Here is a 23405-nt window from a genome sequence, read left to right as displayed (position 1 = left end):
TGGCACGCTTAATGCCTTGCTCTATCACGCGAACTAGATGGGACTGCTACGGGTTGTAGCTGAGTGCGGTGGCATAATGCTAAAGCTATATCTCACGGCCATACGCGTTCCCTGACAGCCTGATGGGCGCACAGATCCCATTAACATCCTGATGTATGCGGCCAATCAGAGGGGTCCATAGCGCCCCGAGTGCTCATGGGAAATTCATTAGAAACCGCATTAACAATGTTGCACAGAACGCTGTGAAGCCTGGCTCGTTTCTTTTTCACCAATCTGTCCGTTCAGTGCGGTTATTTTGCGCGGCATGTGTATGATAACATGTGACAGTGAATACAGGAGAAAGTGGGTTAGAGGCGGTATTGTTAAACTACTAAACTAACTATCTAAATTATATCAAACCAGGCGGATTCCTTTATATTAATTTATTGTCATTGTGCACAAACATGATCTTCTAAAAAGGTTCCTTTATTCACGTCAAGCTCACATACTCATAGGAAATAATGCGCTGTCTCTGGAAACAACACACACACAAATATATACAAAATATATATTGTAATCTGGGTTAACCCTAACAAAATGGACTCGAGTGATAATTGGCACACCCTAGAGACAGGCTTTATCCATGCACTCTGTGTTCCTATTCATCACTAGGACAGACCTCAGTAAACAGGCACGTATTGCAATCGCAGCAGCTTGAGCAGGGAAGCTTATGCACATAAATAGAGAATTCACAGAGCCATAGATTCGTAAACTCTTTAGAAAAGTCCCCTTATCAGGAGTCCAGCCCCTTTAGTGGTTTAATATTCGTATCATTGTTTTGTCTGACCTCATATAAAATAGTTCCTCAAGAAAAGACCACTACTCCCATTCACCCATGACCCATCCGTATACTCACATTCAATTTTTGACTTAATTTCCCCAGAAAAAATATAAAATAAACATACAAAGTTAAGTGCAGTTGATGTCATGTGAATCCCGTAGAAAATTTCTTAAATAGTACTGAAACATTTCATCAAATCTTCTTATCCGTAAGAGTTCTCTACAACTGAGCAATAGCGACATCTAGTGGTCATAAACAGCATAGTTTCACACCCTACAAAGAACATAATTTAATCTCATAAAAAAAATAAAATAAAAATAGTTGAATCGCTGCTCTTTGGTTTCCCGCCTTAAGCCTTACTAAGCAACTTATGGTCCTTAATAGGTCCATAATAATACATGATGTAAAAATAAATTGTTACAAATGTCTATGTATCTACATAGAACGCAAAAGCTCGCCGACAGGACCAATCACCTGACATCAGACAATGTTCCTCTCAGCGGCCTGAAAGCCTTCCCTTTACATTTGTGTCTTCTTGTCTTCTCCGGATAGGAAGTAGGGGTTTTCGTGGCCCTGGACCAGGTAGGAGTACCGTGAGGGGTTCTTCCCCTTGAAGGTCCTCATGGCTGGGTCCAGGTCATAAGATCCGGTCTGAGGTGCGGAGGGAATCAAACGGAACGAAAACAGTGTCTCTCTCCGTTGTACAAAGGACTTCTGTACTGTACACTAATACACGCACACACATGTACGCACGCACGCACGCACACACGCACGCACACACGTACGCACGCACGCACGCACACACGTACGCACGCACGCACACACACACACACACACAAGCGCACGCAAGCACACACACTAAATACATGCAAACCCACACCAGCTAAATTAGTCAGAATTCCCCTCACAATCCTTGATAGAATCCGAATTGCCAAAAACTTTCTTTAAATGAAAGACCTTTTGCTGGAGGTACGATTTGAGAGTTGTCTACAGAGAGAGAGAGAGAGAGAGAGAGAGAGGGAGAGAGAGAGAGAGAGAGAATAGAAAAGAGCAGAATATGTAAATCTCAACAAAGATGTTGAAAACACCAAAAATAATCGCCCTGTTTGGTCAGAAATGAGCCAAGGGCGGTATAACAGCAAAATTGTCTCAAACAGAGCTAGGTGCGCAGTCAACTAGAGAAATATTCTTCTTATTCCAAAATTATAGCACTTAAATCATACCTTTAGCATCTTTAAGTCTTGATATCTTGATTCTTGATTGGTTTATTTAGTTGTTTGTAATACTGCTAACTGATCAATTAAGATGACATGCCAGAGGTGTTATTGGATGTTTATTCGTAGTCCTCACAGGAATAACCTCCACCAGAAATGTAATTATTGTTGAATTGCAAAAAAATCTCCATCTTTACCTTTCTTCTATTGCTAAAAGTAAGCACAACTTGAGAAGAAACCAATAGATTGGTCTCCATGGGCTTTCGGAGATAGATTTTATTTCTATGAAACGCCAATTTGGAATATCTTTGCCTGTATGTAATTGAATAAATCGTGGTAAAGATGGATATTTTTAGCAATGTCATAGCCTGTTTTACAAGCAAGTCCAAATCAACATAAAAAACCTGTGTCGAATTCAATGACCGTGATGCTACAAAGGACATCATCCTTCCCAGATTACAATCATAAGATGTCTAATGCTAAAGTGATTCATTTTTGAGTTTAAATCACAACCGCCAATCTTTGAATCTCTCTATGACAACTCTGGGGGGACGTCCGTCCGTTCTAACATCGCCTGACCGATGGCGCCACGCTAAGCTTACCTTCCTCCATCCTCTGTAAGCCTTTTTGCCCTCCTAAAGCAACACACTAGGAATCAGCCAAGACTTCACAGTACATTCTACTAAGAACACTCTGAAAACCACCGCTGAGCTGTCTCAACGGATCAAAGCAGTTCATCTGATCGGCGGTGATCCCATCGCTCGGTTGGGCCGTTGATCGGAATGCAAGGGGTTAAACCACCGCACGAGTTATCTCTATCAACAGATATCTGCACCGGTGCATGGAAGAGGAAGTATCCTTCATCCTGCTATACCCGAACCCAAGCCATAATACCCATCGGACGAACACTGTCGGTTTTCCCAAGATTGCCCGTAAGTGACTGAGTCAGCTCAGCCGTGCTTTTAGAGTTCTGCGGAGAGCAGCGGGCGTGCGCTAGCGGTGTGGACGATCAGACGGATCAGGTCATACTACACTTGAGGGTCCACGTGGGTCTGGCGTACTCACAGGCCTTCACTATGCGTACAGTCCGTGCGGTCCCACACTTTGGGTGGGGCCTGGTCGTCCGCAGACGGGACGAGCAGGCCTCACGGACGAGCAGGCCGTGCGGACGAGCAGGCCTCACGGACGAGCACGCCTCGCGGACGAGCAGGCCTCACGGACGATCAGGCCTCGCGGAAGAGAAGGCCAAGGGGACGAGCAGGCCTCACGGACGAGCAGGCCTCGCGGACGAGCAGGCCTCGCGGACGAGCAGGCCTCACGGACGAGCAGGCCTCGCCGACGAGCAGGCCTCGCGGACGAGCAGGCCTCATGGACGAGCAGGCCTCACGGACGAGCAGGCGTATGAAGACATTAACGGGGCGGAACAAAGCGGATCCTTGTGGGAACTTGTAAGGAATGACTGACATTAAGAACAGTTCATCACACAGAACCGCTTCGCAACAGATTCAGACACTTAGAAAACGCTTCGGCAGGGGAGGTTCGTGCAAACTGCTCGGAGCTGCGTTTCGATAAGACGCCCTGAATAGAGCACTTGAGACGGCTTTTTTTTTCTCGTTTTAAAAAATGACTATACACTGCAAGAGATTCCAGAACAACATCACAAAAAAGGAGCTCACCACAGGCACAGCTACGACACAGCTTTACCGCGGTAAAACCACTGTGCGTGGCGGCAGTGTGGCGGACCAGAACACCTACCGTGCCGCTGTTGGGCTGCTCCGCCAGGCCATGGGTGCCGTTCCCCTCGCTCATCTCAATGGACGGGTTAGAGTCCCACTGGGTTGTGGCGCGGGGGATGGGTATGACCCCCGGGATGCCAAAGGACCCAGGAATCTGCTCCTTGGCTGGGTACGGACTACTGGTGTCCTCGGGGGAACTCCTGAAGCAGCACAACCTGATGTGGGCAGGGAGTAAGGCAGAGAGTTAGTTTAGCTAGAGAGTTGAAAATGATTTTCCTTGTACCAGAGGATAGTTATGTCTATATGTATTTATATGGGAAATATCTGTATACTAGTGTGGGGGGGACGTGGGGCATCTGGCCTGCAGGAGGAGTATGAGCAGGTTGGGAGCGCACCGGATCAGCTGGGGGGATTGGGCCTGATTGCGGGCACCTGCTCGCAATCAGGCCCAATCAGGGAGTGTGTATTTATGTGCCTGCTTTGTTTGTAGTAGGGAGAAATCGGGAGCAGAGAGAGGGAGAGATCCAACGCGGTCCCCAGAAGAGATCACAGATCGCGGAGCGCTGAACGAGAGGACTCTCTCGCACTTTGTTGATTTATAGTTTCAAGCCTCTATTCTGTTTATACTTTTGTTTGAAATAAACGACCCCCCAGTGAGGGATGACCAACTGTGGTCTCCGCCCGCTCTCTGACCTGCTACAACTAGCATAACATTTTGACCTCTGACCTCTGCGGTCAATACAGTGGCGTCAAAAGTTATTTCCTCTTGTCTCACATGAAAATCATATACAAATATATGGTCAAGGTTGTGCAGAGCTGGGTAGTCCTGCCCACTGGATCAGCTGATGTTCATACATGACGGCAATGTATTCTTCGCTAGACTGAAGTGGATTAGCTCGTAAACAAACGACTCCTGCTCTCGGCCACAGCATCCCAGAGGTCATGTTTTGCAAAGTGCGATAAGTAAACAAATGCATCGTGTCCTCATAAAAGGTGACTGTGTCTGTTTGTGTTGCGACCCATAAATGTTTCCATATAGGTAATTGATTCTGGCCCGAGATGTGTTGAACGAACTGCATATACAAGGACTTAAGCACGACAAAACCACAATACACTCTCTACAGTGAGAGTAGAGGTCAAGCTCTGTTCTACTGTGAGAGTAGAGGTCAAGCTCTGCTCTACTGTAAGAGTAGAGGTTAAGCTCTGTTCTACTGTGCTCTACTTCTACTCTACTTAAAGTAGAGGTGAGTGTGACAAAGTTCCCGAGGAAAGGTCAGCATCACAGGGGAGTACAACAGGAGAGACGAGTGCCGGGCGTTTCTCACCAGATGATCAGGGCCAGAACCAGCAGGAGCAAAACGCTCCCGAGCACAACAGAGATCACCACCACCGCCAGCAGGGATGCTGCAAACACACACACACGCACACACACACACAGACACACACACACACGCACGCACACACACACAGAGACACACACACGCACGCACACACACACACACACACACGCACACACAGACAAACACACAGACAAACACACACACACACACACACGCACGCACGCACAAACACACACATACAGACACACACACACGCACGCACACACACACTCACGCACACACAGACACACACACACACACACGCACGCACGCAAGCACACACAGACACGCACACGCACACACACACACACGCACACACAGACACACACACACACGCACGCACACACAGACACACACACGCAAATACACAGACACGCACACACAGACACACACACACACGCACACACAGACAAACACACAAACACACACAAGGTTGCCAGATTGGACTACACAACATGGGACTTTACTGCTAAAGTTGTATTCAACCAGAATGAACACAATAATAATTTATTTTATTTATTTGTTAATTTATTCATTAATTGAAGCTGAAGTTTAACTTACAATCATTACAGTTGATGCCAGCATATCCAAATGAGCATCTAAAAATTAAGAACAGGAAGTTACAATTGAACGATTAATAATAATTATCATAATATGGATAATAATAATACTTTATTCAGCACTTTTCTAAGTACTCTCTTTACAAGACAAAACAGTGACTAGGCTCAGACAAAACTAGATATATACATTTGTATATAAATTGACATATACAGTATATATGTTTATATATATTTGTTTATACACACATAATACCTAAATAGAGTTCCCTGTAGAATGCAAAAGGGGGCGCTATGTACTCTAAACGAAGCACCACATGCCCCCCAATACTATTTCAGGGCCTCAGGAAACAGCAAACCCACCCAGTACCTCCCTAGGACATGAAGACCGACTCTACAGGCGCTCTACTTACGGATGACACATCCTATCGACAGGGTCTGCCCGGGTGCCACTCGGACATGCTGTGGACAGACAACCGAGAAACACACCATGTGACGGAGATAAGAGACTAATATAATCTATATACATAACAATTATAAACTAAATTAGTATTACTTTAACATATTATTACCCCCACACACTATTACTACTAATTACAATAATTATTAACTAAATTACTTATAATTGACCATGTTACTACCCCCCCCTTTATTCCTACTAATAATAATGATAATAATTAAAATACTAATAAAACAATAATCTTGACTTCTATCCCTAAGCAACAGGTGTATTCCAAACAATGACCATGAAAATGTTGAGGCAGCTATCGTGCAGTCAAATGATGATACAGCTCATCCTCACATTATTATGGTGACATTAGGATCCGTGTTACTTGCATGAGGGTATAAACAAGACTATTCCTGGTTAATAAATTTCGCCTGGGTGGCAAAATGTAATGCATCAGTAAAAATAGTCGTCATGGCTTCATGGCTTCATGGCTGAGATTCTAAAACCCAACTTACCAATATGGTACGTTTTACGGTGAGTCAGGTCTTCAAGTAAGATAATAGTGTACTCGGGCTAAATGATTCACACGCAACCTAGGCTTTAAAACATGCCCAGAGTCTGATTCTTCTGGTGGTTGTTAGGGAAACGACCCCTTTACCAAGGCATAAATCAAAAGGGGAGGTGGGAAGGCAGAATCATACGGTTATGCCACAGCACTCTACCTGGTATCTTTCTCTCTCTAACTCGCTCTCTCTCTCTCGCTCTCTCTCTCTCCCTCTCTCTCTCTCTCTCTCTCTCTCCCTCTCTCTCTCTCCCTCTCTCTCTCTCTCTCTCTCTCTCACTCTCTCTCTCTCTCTCCCTCTCTCTCTACCTCTCTCTCTCTCTCGCTCTCTCTCTCTCTCTCTCTCTCTCTCTCTCTCTCTCTCTCTCTCTCTCTCTCTCAGTGCACGACATTTCAAAGAAAATGAAGACAGTGTGCGATGCACTTTAACTGCTCTATGGAAAGTACATCCGTCTTTTCTGGGGAGCCGGTGAAGACATGAGCCTTGTGTGTGCTCTGCCCCATCCTCTCGCTGTGGCTTGTGTATATCGTCTGGGCACTGAGTGGATATTGAGCTCTACTAATGCAGTCGTAAAGCGGTAACCTTAGCAACCACAAAATATACCAACACTCAATCTGCGGCTATTATAGCCAGCCCATTAAATACAGCTACAGAGCAACTTTTTTGTGGGTCTTACCGCTGCAGCTCCTGTTAGAGAAGACGTTTGGGATGAAGCCTTCTTGACAGGAACACTGTGCAACCCCTTTGGGGCTCTTGCATGTAGTGGACAGGGAATCACAGGCTAGAGGCTGCATTAAACACAGCTCAGTTCCTGAGGACAAACACAGGGAGAGGGAATGAAAAGCAGTGTTTAACAAGTTGACCATTGGGCTTCTGAGCACATAGAAAAAGTCCTGTTGAAATAGGTGTGAGGTGTGCACCACGCACGCACCTGTAAATGTGGTATCTATGAACAGTTCATTTGGGGGGGAGTTCTTGATGCCGTTGTCGATTGCAGTCTGAACGGATGCTTGAGTGGCGTTGGAATTCTGGAACACGTTATTGACTGTTGCTAGCACACTGCCGGACCTGGAGTTCAGAAGAAACAGTCAGTAGAATCAATAGATGATGATTGATCCCCACATAGTTGCCAGTGGAGTACAGGAGAAAAATAGAAAAACTTACGCCAGGGAAAAAACTTCAGACCTCACATATCCAGGCATGCCAGTGAGGATTCTTCCGAGCTGTGATGTCAAAATAAGTATTTGTTATTATATTACCCCCTGATGGCGAGAGGGACATGTTATGGCTCACTGATGGAGAGAGGGACATGTTATAGCCCACTGAGGGAGGCAGGGACATGTTATGGCCAACTCGTGGAGAGAGGGACATGTTATAGCCCACTGAGGGAGACAGGGATATGTTATGGACAACTGGTGGAGAGAGGGACATGTTATAGCCCACTGAGGGAGAGAGGGACATGTTATAGCCCACTGATGGGGATAGGGAGATGTTATAGCCCACTCATGGAGAGCTGGACATGTTATAGCCAACTGAGGGAGAGAAGATAGGGTTCGACCCATTTTTCAATTACGACCTACCACACTGGAAATATTGGCTGCGGTGGTCAGGAATATCTGCGAGGAACTGTTGGCCATTTCGTCAACAAACACCAAATTGACGATATGAAGCTTTCCAGGGAAAACTTGAGCTGAGTTGAAGGAAAAGCAAGAAAGATTTAAGATAATAATAACAATAAAAACAATAATAATAGCCAATTTGTTTTACATAGCCCTTTTCAAAAATTCAAAGACGCTTGAAGATGACATCAATAAGGCGATCATTATCCTCATTCTCATTGTTGTCACCATCATCATCATCATCATACCCATCATCATCACTGTCACCATTGTTTTTCACAACCCAACTGGACAATGATTATGATTATTAACGAGGAAGAATTACTCGTCTTGACCCTTACCCTTTTTGCAGGCGCCATCCACCATGTAGGTCCCAGCAAAGCACTGACAGATCCCCTTCAGACAAACGCTGTCAGGAGGGCACGAGGCGGTAGGACACGCTGATGACAGAAAGAGAATGTATTCACACACTTAAAGCTAGAGTAGGCAAGATGGAGAAACTAGCTCCCTCCGCTCCATTTAATAATCCAGAATTTTTACGGCATTTTATATCGCGGCTAAAGTAGCAGTAATAAGCAGTTAGGTAAATATGCATGGATTTCTTAGTTGTGAAGGTTATTCATTTCATAACAACACCTGAATGATTTAGCTATTGCCAGAAGTTTGGTTTAGCTGGGGCAATGAGACCTTGTTTGTTGTTTCTATATTTTCTTGCAAAGAGAGCTATGTAGTTTGACCTAAATATCCTCTTCTCATTCCTCCCAACTATCACCAAAATCATCTTCATTATAGTAACAATTTCAATAACATAAAGTAATTGTGTGTCATTGCTTACTTATTACTGGTGCGTTGGTGGTGGTGGTGGGAAGACCTGCTGTGGTTCCATTGTTCTTTGCTGCAGGGTACAAAATATACAGAGATGGCATGAGATGAACAAAGAGTGACGCGTTAATGTTCTTCAACCAAAGGACATTGATTTGATTGAACAAATCAAATCAAGAACTTTGAAATCTACAACAAAAATTGTGAATGGAATTGTAGACTTTGAGAGAATTTGGCGCCTACCTGGCGTGGTCTGTGGTGTTGAAGGGCCTTGGGTGGTGCTACCTGAGGGTGGTGTTAGAGGGCTTGTGGTGGAGGTGTTCCCTCCTTGGCCTTGGGTGGTGCTACCTGAGGGTGGTGTTAGAGGGCTTGTGGTGGAGGTGTTCCCTCCTGGGCCTTGGGTGGTGCTACCTGAGGGTGGTGTTGGAAGGCTTGTTGTGGAGGTGTTCCCTCCTGGGCCTTGGGTGGTGCTACCTGAGGGTGGTGTTGGAAGGCTTGTTATGGAGGTGTTCCCAACTGGGCCGAGGGTGGTGTTTCCTGGGGTGGGTGTTGGGAGAGGGCTTGTGGTGGAGACGTTCACAGCTGGGGCTAGGGTGGTGTTACCTAGGGTGGTGTTTCCTGGGGTGGATGTTGGGAGAGGGCTGGTGGTGGAGGCGTTCCCCTCGGGGCCTAGGGTGGTGTTACCTAGGGTGGTGTTACCTGGGGTGGATGTTGGGAGAGGGCTGGTGGTGGAGGTGTTCCCCTCTGGGCCTAGGGTGGTGTTACCTAGGGTGGTGTTTCCAGGGGTGGGTGTTGGGAGAGGGCTGGTGGTGGAGGTGTTCCCCTCGGGGCCTAGGGTGGTGTTACCTAGGGTGGTGTTTCCAGGGGTGGATGTTGGGAGAGGGCTGGTGGTGGAGGCGTTCCCCTCGGGGCCTAGGGTGGTGTTACCTAGGGTGGTGTTTCCTTGGGTGGGTGTTGGGAGAGGGCTGGTGGTGGAGGCGTTCCCCTCGGGGCCTAGGGTGGTGTTACCTAGGGTGGTGTTTCCTGGGGTGGATGTTGGGAGAGGGCTGGTGGTGGAGACGTTCACAGCTGGGGCTAGGGTGGTGTTACCTAGGGTGGTGTTTCCTGGGGTGGGTGTTGGGAGAGGGCTGGTGGTAGAGGTGTTCCCCTCGGGGCCTAGGGTGGTGTTACCTAGGGTGGTGTTACCTAGGGTGGTGTTTCCAGGGGTGGGTGTTGGGAAAGGTCTGGTGGTGGAGGTGTTCACCTCGGGGCCAAGGGTGGTGTTACCTAGGGTGGTGTCTCCAGGGGTGGGTGTTGGGAAAGGGCTGGTGGTGGAGGTGTTCACCTCGGGGCCTAGGGTGGTGTTACCTAGGGTGGTGTTTCCTTGGGTGGATGTTGGGAGAGGGCTGGTGGTGGAGGTGTTCCCCTCGGGGCCTAGGGTGGTGTTACCTAGGGTGGTGTTTCCAGGGGTGGGTGTTGGGAGAGGGCTGGTGGTGGAGGCGTTCCCCTCGGGGCCTAGGGTGGTGTTACCTAGGGTGGTGTTTCCAGGGGTGGGTGTTGGGAGAGGGCTGGTGGTGGAGGTGATCCCCTCGGGGCCTAGGGTGGTGTTACCTAGGGTGGTGTTTCCTGGGGTGGATGTTGGGAGAGGGCTGGTGGTGGAGGTGTTCCCCTCTGGGCCTAGGGTGGTGTTACCTAGGGTGGTGTTTCCAGGGGTGGATGTTGGGAGAGGGCTGGTGGTGGAGGTGTTCCCCTCGGGGCCTAGGGTGGTGTTACCTAGGGTGGTGTTTCCTGGGGTGGGTGTTGGGAGAGGGCTTGTGGTGGAGACGTTCACAGCTGGGGCTAGGGTGGTGTTACCTAGGGTGGTGTTTCCTGGGGTGGGTGTTGGGAGAGGGCTTGTGGTGGAGGTGTTCCCCTCGGGGCCTAGGGTGGTGTTACCTAGGGTGGTGTTTCCAGGGGTGGGTGTTGGGAGAGGGCTGGTGGTGGAGGCGTTCCCCTCGGGGCCTAGGGTGGTGTTACCTAGGGTGGTGTTACCTGGGCTGGTAGATGTTGGAAAAGGGCCGGTGGTGGCGTTTGAATTTTCGGGCGGAGAAGTAGTGGGCCCAGTAACGTCTGTGCTGTTTTCTGTCGTATTGGTTGTGGCCGGGATGGTTGTCGGACCAGAGGTGGAGGTATTCCCGGTGGGGTCTAGGGTGGTGTTGCCTGGGGTGGATGTTGGGAGAGGGCTGGTGGTGGAGGTGTTCCCCTCGGGGCCTAGGGTGGTGTTACCTGGGGTTTGGATGGTTGGAAAAGGGCTGGTGGTGGAGGTAATGTTCTCGGGTGGAGAAGTAGTGGGCCCAGTAACGTCTGTGATGTTTTCTGTCGTATTGGTTGTGGCCGGGATGGTTGTCGGACCAGAGGTGGAGGTATTCCCGGCGGGGTCTAGGGTGGTGTTGCTTGGGATGGATGTCGGGAGAAGGCTGGTTGTGGAGGTGTTCCCCTCGGGGCCTAGGGTGGTGTTACCTGGGGTGGATGTTGGAAGAGGGCTGTCGGTGGAGGTGTTTCCAGCTTGGCCTTGGGTGGTGTTTCCTGGGCTAGTAGATGTTGGGAGAGGGCTTGTTGTGGAGAAGTTCCCAGCAGGATCTAGGGTGGTGTTGCCTGGACTGGTAGCGGTTGGAAGAGGGCTGGTTGTGGCTTGTGAATATTCGGGTGGAGAAGTAGAGGGCCCAGTGTTGTCTGTGTTGTTCTGTGTCATATTGGTTGTGGCCGGGATGGTTGTAGGACCAGAGGTGGAGGTATTCCCGGTGGGGTCTAGGGTGGTGTTGCCTGGGGTGGATGTTGGGAGAGGGCTGGTGGTGGAGGTGTTCCCCTCGGGGCCTAGGGTGGTGTTACCTGGGGTTTGGATGGTTGGAAAAGGGCTGGTGGTGGAGGTAATGTTCTCGGGTGGAGAAGTAGAGGGCCCAGTTATGTCTGTGATGTTTTCTGTCGTATTGGTTGTGGCCGGGATGGTTGTAGGACCAGAGGTGGAGGTATTCCCGGCGGGGTCTAGGGTGGTGTTGCTTGGGATGGATGTCGGGAGAAGGCTGGTTGTGGAGGTGTTCCCCTCGGGGCCTGGGCTGGTGTTACCTGGGGTGGATGTTGGAAGAGGGCTGTCGGTGGAGATGTTTCCAGCTTGGCCTTGGGTGGTGTTTCCTGGGCTAGTAGATGTTGGGAGAGGGCTTGTTGTGGAGAAGTTCCCAGCAGGATCTAGGGTGGTGTTGCCTGGACTGGTAGTGGTTGGAAGAGGGCCGGTTGTGGCGTTTGAATATTCGGGTGGAGAAGTAGAGGGCCCAGTGTTGTCTGTGTTGTTTTGTGTCATATTGGTTGTGGCCGGGATGGTTGTCGGACCAGAGGTGGAGTTGTTTCCAGTGGGGTCTAGGGTGGTGTTACCTGGGATGGTGGGGGATGTGACAGGGCTGGTCGTTGAGTTACTGTTCGCGGGTGGCGAAGGAGACATTGGGCCAGGGTTTTTTTCCGTTGTATTAGACATGGTTGGGGTTGTTGAAGGAGCAAGGGTGGAGGAACCTTCATTTGGAACCGCGGTGCCGTTGGTACTGGGGCTCACTAAAGATGTTGTATTCCCAGGGCTTGGTTCCGTTGTATTTGACGGTGTGGTAGGTGTGGTTGTGGACGTCACCATGGAGGTGGTGAGAGGGCCTGGAGTTGTGCTCGTTGTGCCTGAAACCACCAGCAAACACATGAACCTAAGCCGTGAAGGTATAACAAACCAATTTAATTCATGCCTGTTTATAGCGTCACTCACATCCACACCATGGTAATAGAGCTAGCTCTCTTAGTCAACAATAGCATTTGCCAACAAACCTATATTTGAAGGTGGGGTTCTTAACGTTCCTTATTACTTCCTGTTTTAGGAAATGTTTGACCTTATGTTTGTGTGTCATGAAAGAGTCTCTGGTTGTTTAAACACTGAAAGACCATTGTGTTGCGTGACTCGGGAGATTAAATACGAGCGAGATGTATTTATGACTCAGGGATTGGTCTGGGGCAGGTTTCGGCCTCCTTTCAGCATGGGGGCCCGACTGTGGCCTGTATGGATCTTTCGCTGGAGGCTTCCCTGTGGTGTGGCCACGTTCAAAGCACAGCTACCTCTATACCCTTTATTGGATGCCATTCACACACCTTCTTCAGAAATGAAGGGTGGGAAAATGCGAGCACGCCCTACACAAACAGGTTCCGTACAATAGGGAGACTCCAATGAGGAAGCTGTTATCAAATTGGGAAGGTATTTACAGTAAACCCTATGTAATACAGTGTGGGCTGTGGTGCGCCTCATGGCCTAATTCTCCAGATTCGTTTACATGTGGAAAAGCAAGCAACACACTATGAAACTATGAACACACACACATACAAACATACACATAAATACACACACACAGACTCACAGACACAGATACACACACAACTAGACACGTTCTCACGCATACACATACAAACATACACATACATACGTACATACAAACACACACACACACACACACACACACACACAAGTTGCACACATGATGCACTGATGCACACATGAAGCAATTCAAGAAGAGGCATAGATAGAATCGCCTTGTGGTCAACTGTCATTTAATAGACATCTGACACATTATGTCAAGGTTTCAAAATGATTATTATTATTATTATTACCAGGTCATGTTATAACACAGCTGGAAATCGTGGATTTTCTGATAAACACTAGCTAGCCTCTTTGACAGACAAAACAGCAGAAACTATGTTAGGTACGCTCCTGCTGCATTTTTGGTTTTGTCAAACAGGACACGCCCAACCACCAATCAGAGGTTAGAGATTCCTGCAGGAAGGTTGCGCTCGGTTTCACTTGCCCATTTGAGCCTGTTCATTAGTGTACAGCATCCATCCTCTCATTGTTTGTGTAAAAAAACCGGTAGAATATTAAATTTGAGGACGAAACTATAGGGTGAACTAAGACAAGTTTTGGGTGGGCTTGAGCTTATTCCTTTTCAAATAAGTAACTAAGTAACTTATTAAATAATAATTAAATAATAAATGAATAAATAAATAAGACACTAAGTCCCCTCTGCCGCTCACGCCCCCCCGACAGCTTTAATCAGCTGATGGCGTTTTCCTGAGTCTCATAGTATTAGAACATGTGTACTTATTGATTAGCTCACACTGTTATGGCAATGAATACGCCCTCAGCTGATAAAATAATGCCAGCGTTAATTTTCAATGGAAAATTAGCACCCATTTCAACGTTTTCTGCTCCTTGCACCTTATCATGCTTACCATGCTACGCAGCATTACAAGGCTCTGCCAAATAAAACATGAAGCAGTTCAAGAAGAGGCATAGATAGAATCGCCTTGCGGTAAAGTGTCATTTAATAGACATTACATTTACATTTACATTTAGGGCATTTAGCAGACGCTTTTATCCAACGCGACTTACAATAACAGCATTTGTTACAATAAGTACATTTGTCATAAGAAGTGAAACAATATATCGCTGTCGGTACAGTAAAGATGTTCATAGAACCAAGTGCAAGTATTACAATCGCTAGGCTAACCCATTCCCTGTGTAAAGCAATGATAGCAGCTACTGTAGATGCTACACAATTAAGTATCTTGAATAAGTGCAATGTACAAGTGCCAGGACGTACAACATTCAATGGTGGCTGTGCATTGGTTTCTATGCAGAGTCGAGGTGAACTCTGAACAGGTGAGTTTTGAGTCTTTTGCGGAAGCTGGTGAGCGACTCTGCGATCCTGACATCGGTAGGGAGCTCGTTCCACCACTGAGGTCCCAAACCAGAGAAAAGTTGTGACTTCGCTGATCGACCTTTGCTTGCTCTTAGCGATGGCGGTACCAGACGTCCAGCTGAGGTAGTTGAGCGGAGGGATCGAGCTGGGGTGTGTGGCTTTACTAATGCTTGGAGGTAGGCAGGGGCAGTTCCATCGACAACTGACACATTATGTCAAGGTTTTAAAATGATTATTATTATTATTATTATTATTATTACCAGGTCATGTTATAACACAGCTGGAAATCGTGGATTTTCTGATAAAGACTAGCTAGCCTCTTTGATAGACAAAACAGCAGAAACTATGTTAGGTACGCTCCTGCTGCATTTTTGGTTTTGTCAAACAGGACACGCCCAACCACCAATCAGAGGTTAGAGATTCCTGCAGGAAGGTTGCGCTCGGTTTCACTTGCCCATTTGAGCCTGTTCATTAGTGTACAGCATCCATCCTCTCATTGTTTGTGCAAAAAAAACGGTAGAATATTAGATTTGAGGACGAAACTATAGGGTGGGCTAAGACAAGTTTTGGGTGGGCTTTGGGCCACCCAAAAAAGGTCTAGCTTCGCCACTGATACACACACACACACACACACACACACACACACACACACACACACACACACACACACACACACACACACACACATAATGCATGTGCCAACCCACAGGCGTGCATCAACACTCACGTCAGCCCATTTAAAACACACAGACTCACGTATGCGCATATGTCATTGTTCTCGTTATGTCCAGTATAAAAGATACGAGGAAGCTCTAAACAATATGTCCGCTCTGCACCAGGGCCATACACATAAACCACAAGACACATGACATGTGTACACATTGGCCTCACTTTACTTCTTACCCCCTTCTCATTTCCATACTAATCTGTAAACACTAAGTTGTTCCTTCTCCATTCTCATCACAGGCTGTATGGAAATATACCAGTGGCTCCGGTTACTGCAGAACTGGCGGGGCTGCATCATGTTATCAAGTAACTCTTTCCTCATTTTGAGCTGACACCCACTGGGCTCATTGGGGATAGTTCTGCATTTGAATAACTAGGTGCCAATGAAAAGGGAGCATGAAAGTGAAGAACATGAAGAAATACGACAAAAAAAGGGAACTACAGGATGAATAGTCTTTGTGTCCAGTCCCTATCGGGACCCTATTGTTCCTCAAGAGAGCCTGGAGGAAGCCGCTCACGATTTGGGCCTGCCAAGCGGGCGGGGCTTGAGCTGCGATGGAGCGGATTGGCTGGAAGGACGCGACGGAATGCTCAACGGACAAATGGCTGGCTCCTTACAGGGATCCGATGGCAAACGGAAGTGGGAGAGCTAAACCCGCACAAGCTAAGGCATTGGGTGGGTGGAACCGGAGAGTGGGGGTACAGAGGGCAGGGGGGACGTGAGGGAGAGCCCACCCTGGGCCGAGGTCTGCTCAGGGGATTAGGGCTACGGGGAGATAATCCCACCCAGACACAAAGGAGAAGATGGGGGTCGCCTGGGGTCACTAAGAGTCGCTAAATTCCCTAACGGACGCAGAGTGGAGAGAGGGGAGTTGAGAACCATGAAGGCCCCTTCTCTGTAGCGTCACTCTGCTGGTGGTGGCTGGGGGACGCTGACCAATCACTTCTCATCGGGGGGCTTTTAAAGCTAATGCTTCGAAAGCACACACACCAGCGTTAAGGCACGACTTGGCCGGATACAGGCTCCCGCACTTCTCCGGGATGCGTCGTCTGCCGTGCCCCGTCGCTCTCTTTTGCGCACACATGCTTACACACAAACACGCACACATGCACGCACACGGGGTCACGCTTGAACGCACACACAAACACACATAGACTGACATACACGCATGTAGCACATGTGCACACACACACACACGCACGCACGCACACACACACACGCACACACACACACACACGCACGCACGCACGCACACACACACACACACACACACACAGCTCAATGCACAGGAAAGTGCACAGTGTTAATCACAAGGCGGTTGAGAAGAAAGCATATGTTACCAGGGGAGACCCTGGCTACACCCCCCCCCCCCCCCCCCCAACACCCAGCCCCAACACCCAGCCCCCAACTGCGCTCTGGTGGTGGCCGTTCTGCGTTGCCCTCCCACGACACCACAGCAGCGCCATCAGGCCTGCGGTACAAACGAGGCACGGCGTCCGTCCGCGTACCGCCGCTAGCACCGCTACAGGCAGACTCAGCGTTCGGTTTGGCTCCGAGCCTAGTTGTTCGTGGCGTCCGGCGGTGCCGCCTGTGGACGCCAAGCCTGATTAGCGCGAGGTGATAAAGGCCGGGTTGTGAACCCGGACCGGCGCGAGGCAGCAGGAAGGGCCCTGGGGGACGCTAGGGGGGTTTAATTAAAAGCAGGAGGAGAGGTTTTGTTTTACGGGTAGAGGGACCTAACCCATGGGGACGTGCGTTGGGTCGTTGTATGCAGTGTGTGGCACTGCATACACATGTATAAGGGGTTACCCTGTGAAGCAAAAAATGTCCGCTGGTATGAATTCCTGCAGGTATGAGGTCTTTTACCGCTCATTCTGCACCCACTTCCATCTCAGCCTAATGAGACAACTGGTCTCACGTCCTGGTCTCACTTCCTGATATATGAGCTCCAGGTATTTAAAGGCAGCCATTTGCATGTTACAGCACTCGAGGTATGCGTACATTTGAGAGTCAAAAGAGCTGCTCTCACATGATTGATGATTGATGCAAATAACCCCCCCCCCCCCAGTCCCTCACTAATTCCTCACAACACTCACACCAACACACAAACAAGCATGTATACACACACACACACACGCACACACACACACACACACACACACACAAACACACACACGTACACATGCACACACACACACAGAAACATGCAAAGCCTGCATACATAAACACACACACACACAAGCACGTAAACATGAACACACACACAGACACATGCATGGCGTGCACACACACACACACACACACACACACGCCCTCGTGCTAAGTCATCCAAGTGACGGTCAGTTTACGTTGCTGCCGTCCGATAATCACCAGCGTAGCATTCAATTCACTGACCACCAGACTCAAAAACTGTGATTCCCCCCCCAGGCTTCTGAACCAGCCACACCAAGCGCATGGATCACAGTGATCACATGACCACCTATACACGCGTTCCAGCCACTCGTATGTCCACATTACACACTGTTATCATGTTAGGCCCGACCGCGATACCATGCCCACACACAGCTATCACCACACACACACACACACACACACACACACACACACAGACACACACACGCACACACACACACACACACACACACACACACACACACAGACGAACACACACTTAGGCACACACTGACACACATCATCATAAACAAACACACTCACACTGCTCTCATAAGCTGAATAAATCCAGTGGGCCAGAGGCGGGTCAGTCTGGGTAAACCAGCGCTGCCGTGTAAAGCGGTGCTGACGCCAGCCGGCCAGGGGAGCCCCGAACGGGTGGAAATTATTAGCAACCCCCCCACCCCCACCCACGCCCCTGCTGGATCCTCCTGCCTACTCGCCGCCGGGGTCCTGGTGATGTCAGACCGAGCCGCTTGGCGGGAAGCCGCGGTGACTCACTGGCTTGAGTCACCGCTCACTGAGTTGTGGTTTAGCATTATTCACGGTGGGGAAGGCCTTGACACCGCATCTGTACTCCCTTTCCCAAGGTTCCTCCTGTCGCTGGGGATACCGAGGAGAGTGAGAGAGGGAGGGACCACGGGGAACGGTAAAACGACCCCGAAAGACACTGGGTTGGAACCTTCACAGGTTCAAAGGTTAAAGTCGAACCAGCTGCTGTGTCGTTGGAGCTGTGTTTCACCTTTATGTGGCGTTTGTACTTCCTGTTAACTCTCCTTTTGCAATAAAGGCAGGTCGACTTCAATTTTAATATGGAAGACATGTGAGGCTAGTTTTACGGAGGTTTTAAAACAGCATTGGCTACTCTTAAGAGCAGAAGGCACGGATGTGTGTAAATAATGGTGGTGAAGTGGGATTGCAAAGGGAGGATTTGGAGAGCAGTCTGAGTAAGGCAGACTGTTAATTCAAATATTTATGTTCCTGTTTGATGGAGTACATTGTTTACTTTATAGACGCTTTTATCCAAAGCGATTTAAAGTAAGTTGATTAAACAATGAGGATTAACCCCAAACAGAACAAGAATCATCTACGAGAAGCAAACAACTTAAAAATAATAAGCAACGCAAACTTTAGTGCAATGATGGAGAAACAAGCGATAAAGACAGGTAGAAAGATAGAGAAAATATTTATTTGAGACGACAATAACATACTCCAACAAAGAAATGGAGCAAAACACAAAAATAGAGCAGTCTTTCTTTTGTTATTTTCTGTAACCCTGTCTGCCATCCTTGCCCATAATCTTTGGAGATAACATTATGCAAACAGCAGGTGCAGCATTGGTCCCTGGCCAATAACGAACACGTACACAAACATTCACCCATGCACACACCCATACAGACACACACACATACACAGACATACACCAACACACACAAACACAGACACACACACACACACACACACACACACACAGACAGACAGGCGGACAGACAGGCGGACAGACGGACGGACAGACAGACAGACACACACACACACACGCACGCACGCACGTAGGCAGAAACGTCAGCTAATGGCAGAGAAGTGGGCCAGTGCTCGCGAGCACATGGAACAAAGTAGGTATCATTTCGAGACAGTTGTTTATTCAAACTTCACCCTGACGGTAATCTTCAAAGTTCCCCTTTCCCAGCTTTCTCTCTCTCGCTCGCTGTAATCTGACACGGCCGATAGCCGGGTACATGCGGATACAGGGGCCGCGCTTTATCAGAGCAAACAGAGGCTCCGTTAACTCCCTTGTTTAGCAGATGGGCTATGTCCTGCACAACCCTGCACGCACACACACGCGCACACACGCACGTAATGCTGCTCCCATAGTATCCTATTAAACGGTGGCCAGCACATGGTTTCCAATTAGAGGCAGATTTACTAGCCTAGAAGCCAGATTTACTAGCCCGGAGAGGAGCTAATCCAGGCAGGATACGACAAGGGGGGAGGGGGAGAGAGACAGACAGACAGACAGACAGACAGACAGACAGACAGACAGACAGAGAAAAAGTGAGCGAGTGAGAGAAAAAGAGAGCGAGTTTGAGGACGAAGTAAGAACGCTTGTACGATGAAGATACATTTCCCATAACATAGTTCCAAAAAACATGCAAAAGCCTGCAGCCTTTCCTAATTATTACAGTGTGCAGTAGCTATTTGGTGAAGCAATTAAGGGTCCTATCAAAACGTATACTCTGCTGCTCTATCAAACAAATCTAAACCACCAGCTCCAATATGGCATTCTGATGAATACAAAGACACACAATGAGTCACTGGAGAAGGACAGAAAAAGGTTATACTGGTGAGGGTGATGCTGGGTATAAAGCAGAACAATACAAATGGGCGGATTTGTTCTGTGCACTTTAATTTGATAATTAACATCACAATGAAGTGTTGTTGTTTGCCAGGGTTAAGGCTGCAGCTAATCTTTGATTTAGTTAGTCTGTTCAAATGATTAAAGGGGTAATGACAACATTTTATGAAGCAGTTTTTGAACTCAACAATGGTCTCTTTGCGTAACAAGTCATCCGAGACCGACCGAGGATGGTTTCGGATGATTTCAAAATTCAAATTCAACGTCTGCATCTCAGTGACACATGACATAGAGCAGGGAAATGTTTTGGATGTTAGTCAGATAGTGTTTTGGGGAATCTTACCAATTTAATTACACACTCGTAAACCCAAATCTTACTCACTGCTTTTTTTGACCACACACAAGAGCTGGTGCTATAGGTTTGTGTCTCTCTGGGCCTATTGAAGGGTTATAAAAGTATGTGAATAATATATGAAGTACACAAATAGAATTAACAACTGAGCAACTGCCTTTGTATTATGCTGGCAGCACACACTCCATCAATCAAGAACATCACGGGAGGAGAGGGGAGGCAGTCTGAGTGTTATTGGTACTGGACTGGAATCAGCTGGTTTACTGTTATGAGGATGTTCATCTTAACGATGAGATGAACAACTTTAACCCAACCATCCCAGTGTTGAGCAATGTAATGTAGTAAAGTATTGTAGTATAGTTAAGTGTGTTTGTGTGTTTGTGTGTGAGTGAGTGTGTGTGTGCCATGCATGCTTGTTTATGTGTGTGTGTGTTCGCACCATGTGTGTGTGTTTATAAATGTGTGTGTGTGTGTGTGTGTGTTTGTACATGTGTGCGTGCGTGCATGTGAGTGTTTGTGTGCGTGCGTGCACGGCTGGTCTTTGCATTCCTGCCTGTGCAGGTATGACTATGACGACCAAAATATGACTCAGAGGTTTAGAGAGTTCCGGCTCTTTCTCTCTCTCTGGGGGATTCATAATACTGATACTGCCCGTAGGACCCACCAGAGAGTAGAGACCACCTGGGTCCTGGTCCAGACCCAGACATTGGTGAAGGGAGTCAAGGCAAAGGCCAAGGAGGGAGTATAGACAAAATGTCTATCGTTATAACAACTGCCGGAAATCGAAAAAGATAGGGTTCTAAGACAATGAGCATTTCATAAGGATAAAATGTGCAATCAATTATCCGGATTTAACCTAATTGAATAGACAATCTGCAATGTTTTCAGAAGCCAACGTAATCTCCAAAGATGGACGCCTAATCAGCCTCTCTTAATATTTTAACATTAACTGAAGGGCACTTTCTTGGAAGAGATTAAAACGATTAAAGTAGTTATACAAAATGTTACTATGCAACTCCGAACACAACTTTGGTCTCTTTTCATAAGGATCCCTCCGAGACCAATTCACCCGAGACCCATTGAGGAAAGTCTCGGATGAACTGCAAATTCAAATCTGAACTTTGAATTTGAAATAAGAATTCAAATTCAAAGTCAAATTCTAATCAGAGTTTAAGACGAGACTGAGACCTTTAAAACTCTATTGGGCTACTACAGCGCTGATACACACATATATCTTTATACGTATAGTTCAATCCAGCACAGCATTGTCAACACAATGACGCAATATCTCCCAACGCGTTCCTTATGTTTGCTCTGAGCAGTGGATTCAGCTCGTGGAAGCCTGCGGTAAACTGTGATGGGGTCTGTGATACAGGTCACTTTTTTATTGTAGCCTACTCTAGATGATGATGAAGTCAGTGATCCGATTTGAAAGATGCTATTTGGGGATTGGATACAGTGGGATGTAAGGGATGTATGTAATATCGGAGTGACCGCAACTCGGCTATGATTTCACACAGTACTGATTGTGTTATCATACCTGCTTTAAACGGCGTATTTAAAATTGTAAACTGTGATGGAGGATAACTAAAACAATTACATGCATCATCTTCCTTCATTTACTGAGATGAGAACAAATGAAAGATGAGAAAACATATCCAACCATATCAGCCATAGATTATTGAATGTTTTGTAAAAACTTATTTAGAGAGAAGGAGAAATAAACACAAAACAAAACTAACAAAAACATTTGGATTTATATAATATATAAATAATATAAATATAAAGCCTAATGTTTTTGTTAGTTTTGATTTTTATATATATACAATAACTTTAAATCATTGTTAAGGTTGGTTTGTAAGACAAAAAGCAGACTTATTTTCTTCTACGTGTTTCCATGTGATGTTTTTTATGGAAAACGAAAGGGGAAGATTGGCGCAATTATTCACATGAACTCATTATTATTCCAAAGAAGTCATTCCTGGCAAGCGATTTAAATAAGGAGTTTAAAAGATTAATGAACACAACATTTTGTTGTTTACTCACCTTTAGCAGCAATGCCCAGTAGAAGCACAAAATGAAGACAACTAAACACCATCTCAACGCACTCTTATTCTACAACCAATGTATTAGAAATGACTAGGAGGACTACAATCCCTTTATAACGGTACTGCTCTCAGGACGGTTCTGTGCCTGCCACAGGTGGCTCAGTCTGCTGCTACTTAAAACCGTCGTAAAGGGGCTCAGTCCCTCCCACCGCCCGGACTGGCCCCTTCTCTCATTGGCCAAGCATCATGTCAATCAGTAAGAGCTGACACGCACACACAGCCCAGCAACTTGAATTGTCAACCAAAAAATACTCAATAGTTGACAATTAGAAAAACATTCTCAGTGTTACCTTTGCACAGTTATGGCAGCTAGGCTTTGTAGGGAAGTATCGGTTCTATACATTATACTAAATAAAACAATTATATAAATTATAATAAATTATACTAATACTGCCAGGTACTTTGCAACAACATCTAAAGACCTTACGGTCAGTGTGTTTAACAATATAGAAAGTAGTTCATAATGAATTACTTTAAAAACGTATATACTTGTTTTCTCTTGTTGGTGAATACATTTGTTC

General features: G+C 47.1%; 1 protein-coding gene across 4 annotated transcripts; it reads right to left on the bottom strand.

The window, feature by feature from the left end:
- Positions 1-416: 416 nt before the first annotated feature.
- Positions 417-22964, bottom strand: LOC307082672 (uncharacterized protein). 4 transcript variants are annotated; one of them, XM_079746313.1, is made up of 14 exons: positions 22823-22964; positions 9402-12830; positions 9172-9231; positions 8678-8776; positions 8298-8407; positions 7882-7940; positions 7649-7785; positions 7394-7528; positions 6120-6168; positions 5711-5748; positions 5096-5174; positions 3790-3985; positions 2637-2669; positions 417-1471 (listed from the first exon to the last, which is right to left on the bottom strand). In XM_079746313.1, exons 1-14 carry the CDS (start codon positions 22872-22874, stop codon positions 1340-1342), a joined length of 4608 nt encoding a protein of 1535 aa, XP_079602439.1. In that variant the 5' UTR covers positions 22875-22964; the 3' UTR covers positions 417-1339. The 4 variants fall into 4 exon arrangements, with proteins under 4 accessions (XP_079602439.1, XP_079602440.1, XP_079602441.1 ...); XM_079746315.1 differs by having other exon boundaries at positions 1328-1807; XM_079746314.1 differs by lacking the exon at positions 2637-2669.
- Between the last annotated feature and the right edge of the window lie 441 nt (positions 22965-23405).

Source organism: Pollachius pollachius, assembly GCF_949987615.1.
Source record: "Pollachius pollachius genome assembly, chromosome: 11".
Lineage (NCBI taxonomy): Eukaryota > Metazoa > Chordata > Actinopteri > Gadiformes > Gadidae > Pollachius > Pollachius pollachius.
The sequence above is the reverse complement of the archived record's forward strand: the minus strand, read 5'-3'. Positions and strand labels throughout refer to the sequence as shown.

Excerpts from the sequence above, each read along its gene's own strand:
- LOC307082672 (XM_079746313.1), bottom strand. The coding sequence starts at position 22,874 with ATGGTGTTTAGTTGTCTTCATTTTGTGCTTCTACTGGGCATTGCTGCT. Across the intron at positions 9,232-9,401 it reads AACACCACAGACCACGCCAG|CAAAGAACAATGGAACCACA; the intron begins GTAGGCGCCAAA and ends TGTACCCTGCAG. Across the intron at positions 7,529-7,648 it reads CATAGATACCACATTTACAG|GAACTGAGCTGTGTTTAATG; the intron begins GTGCGTGCGTGG and ends GTTTGTCCTCAG.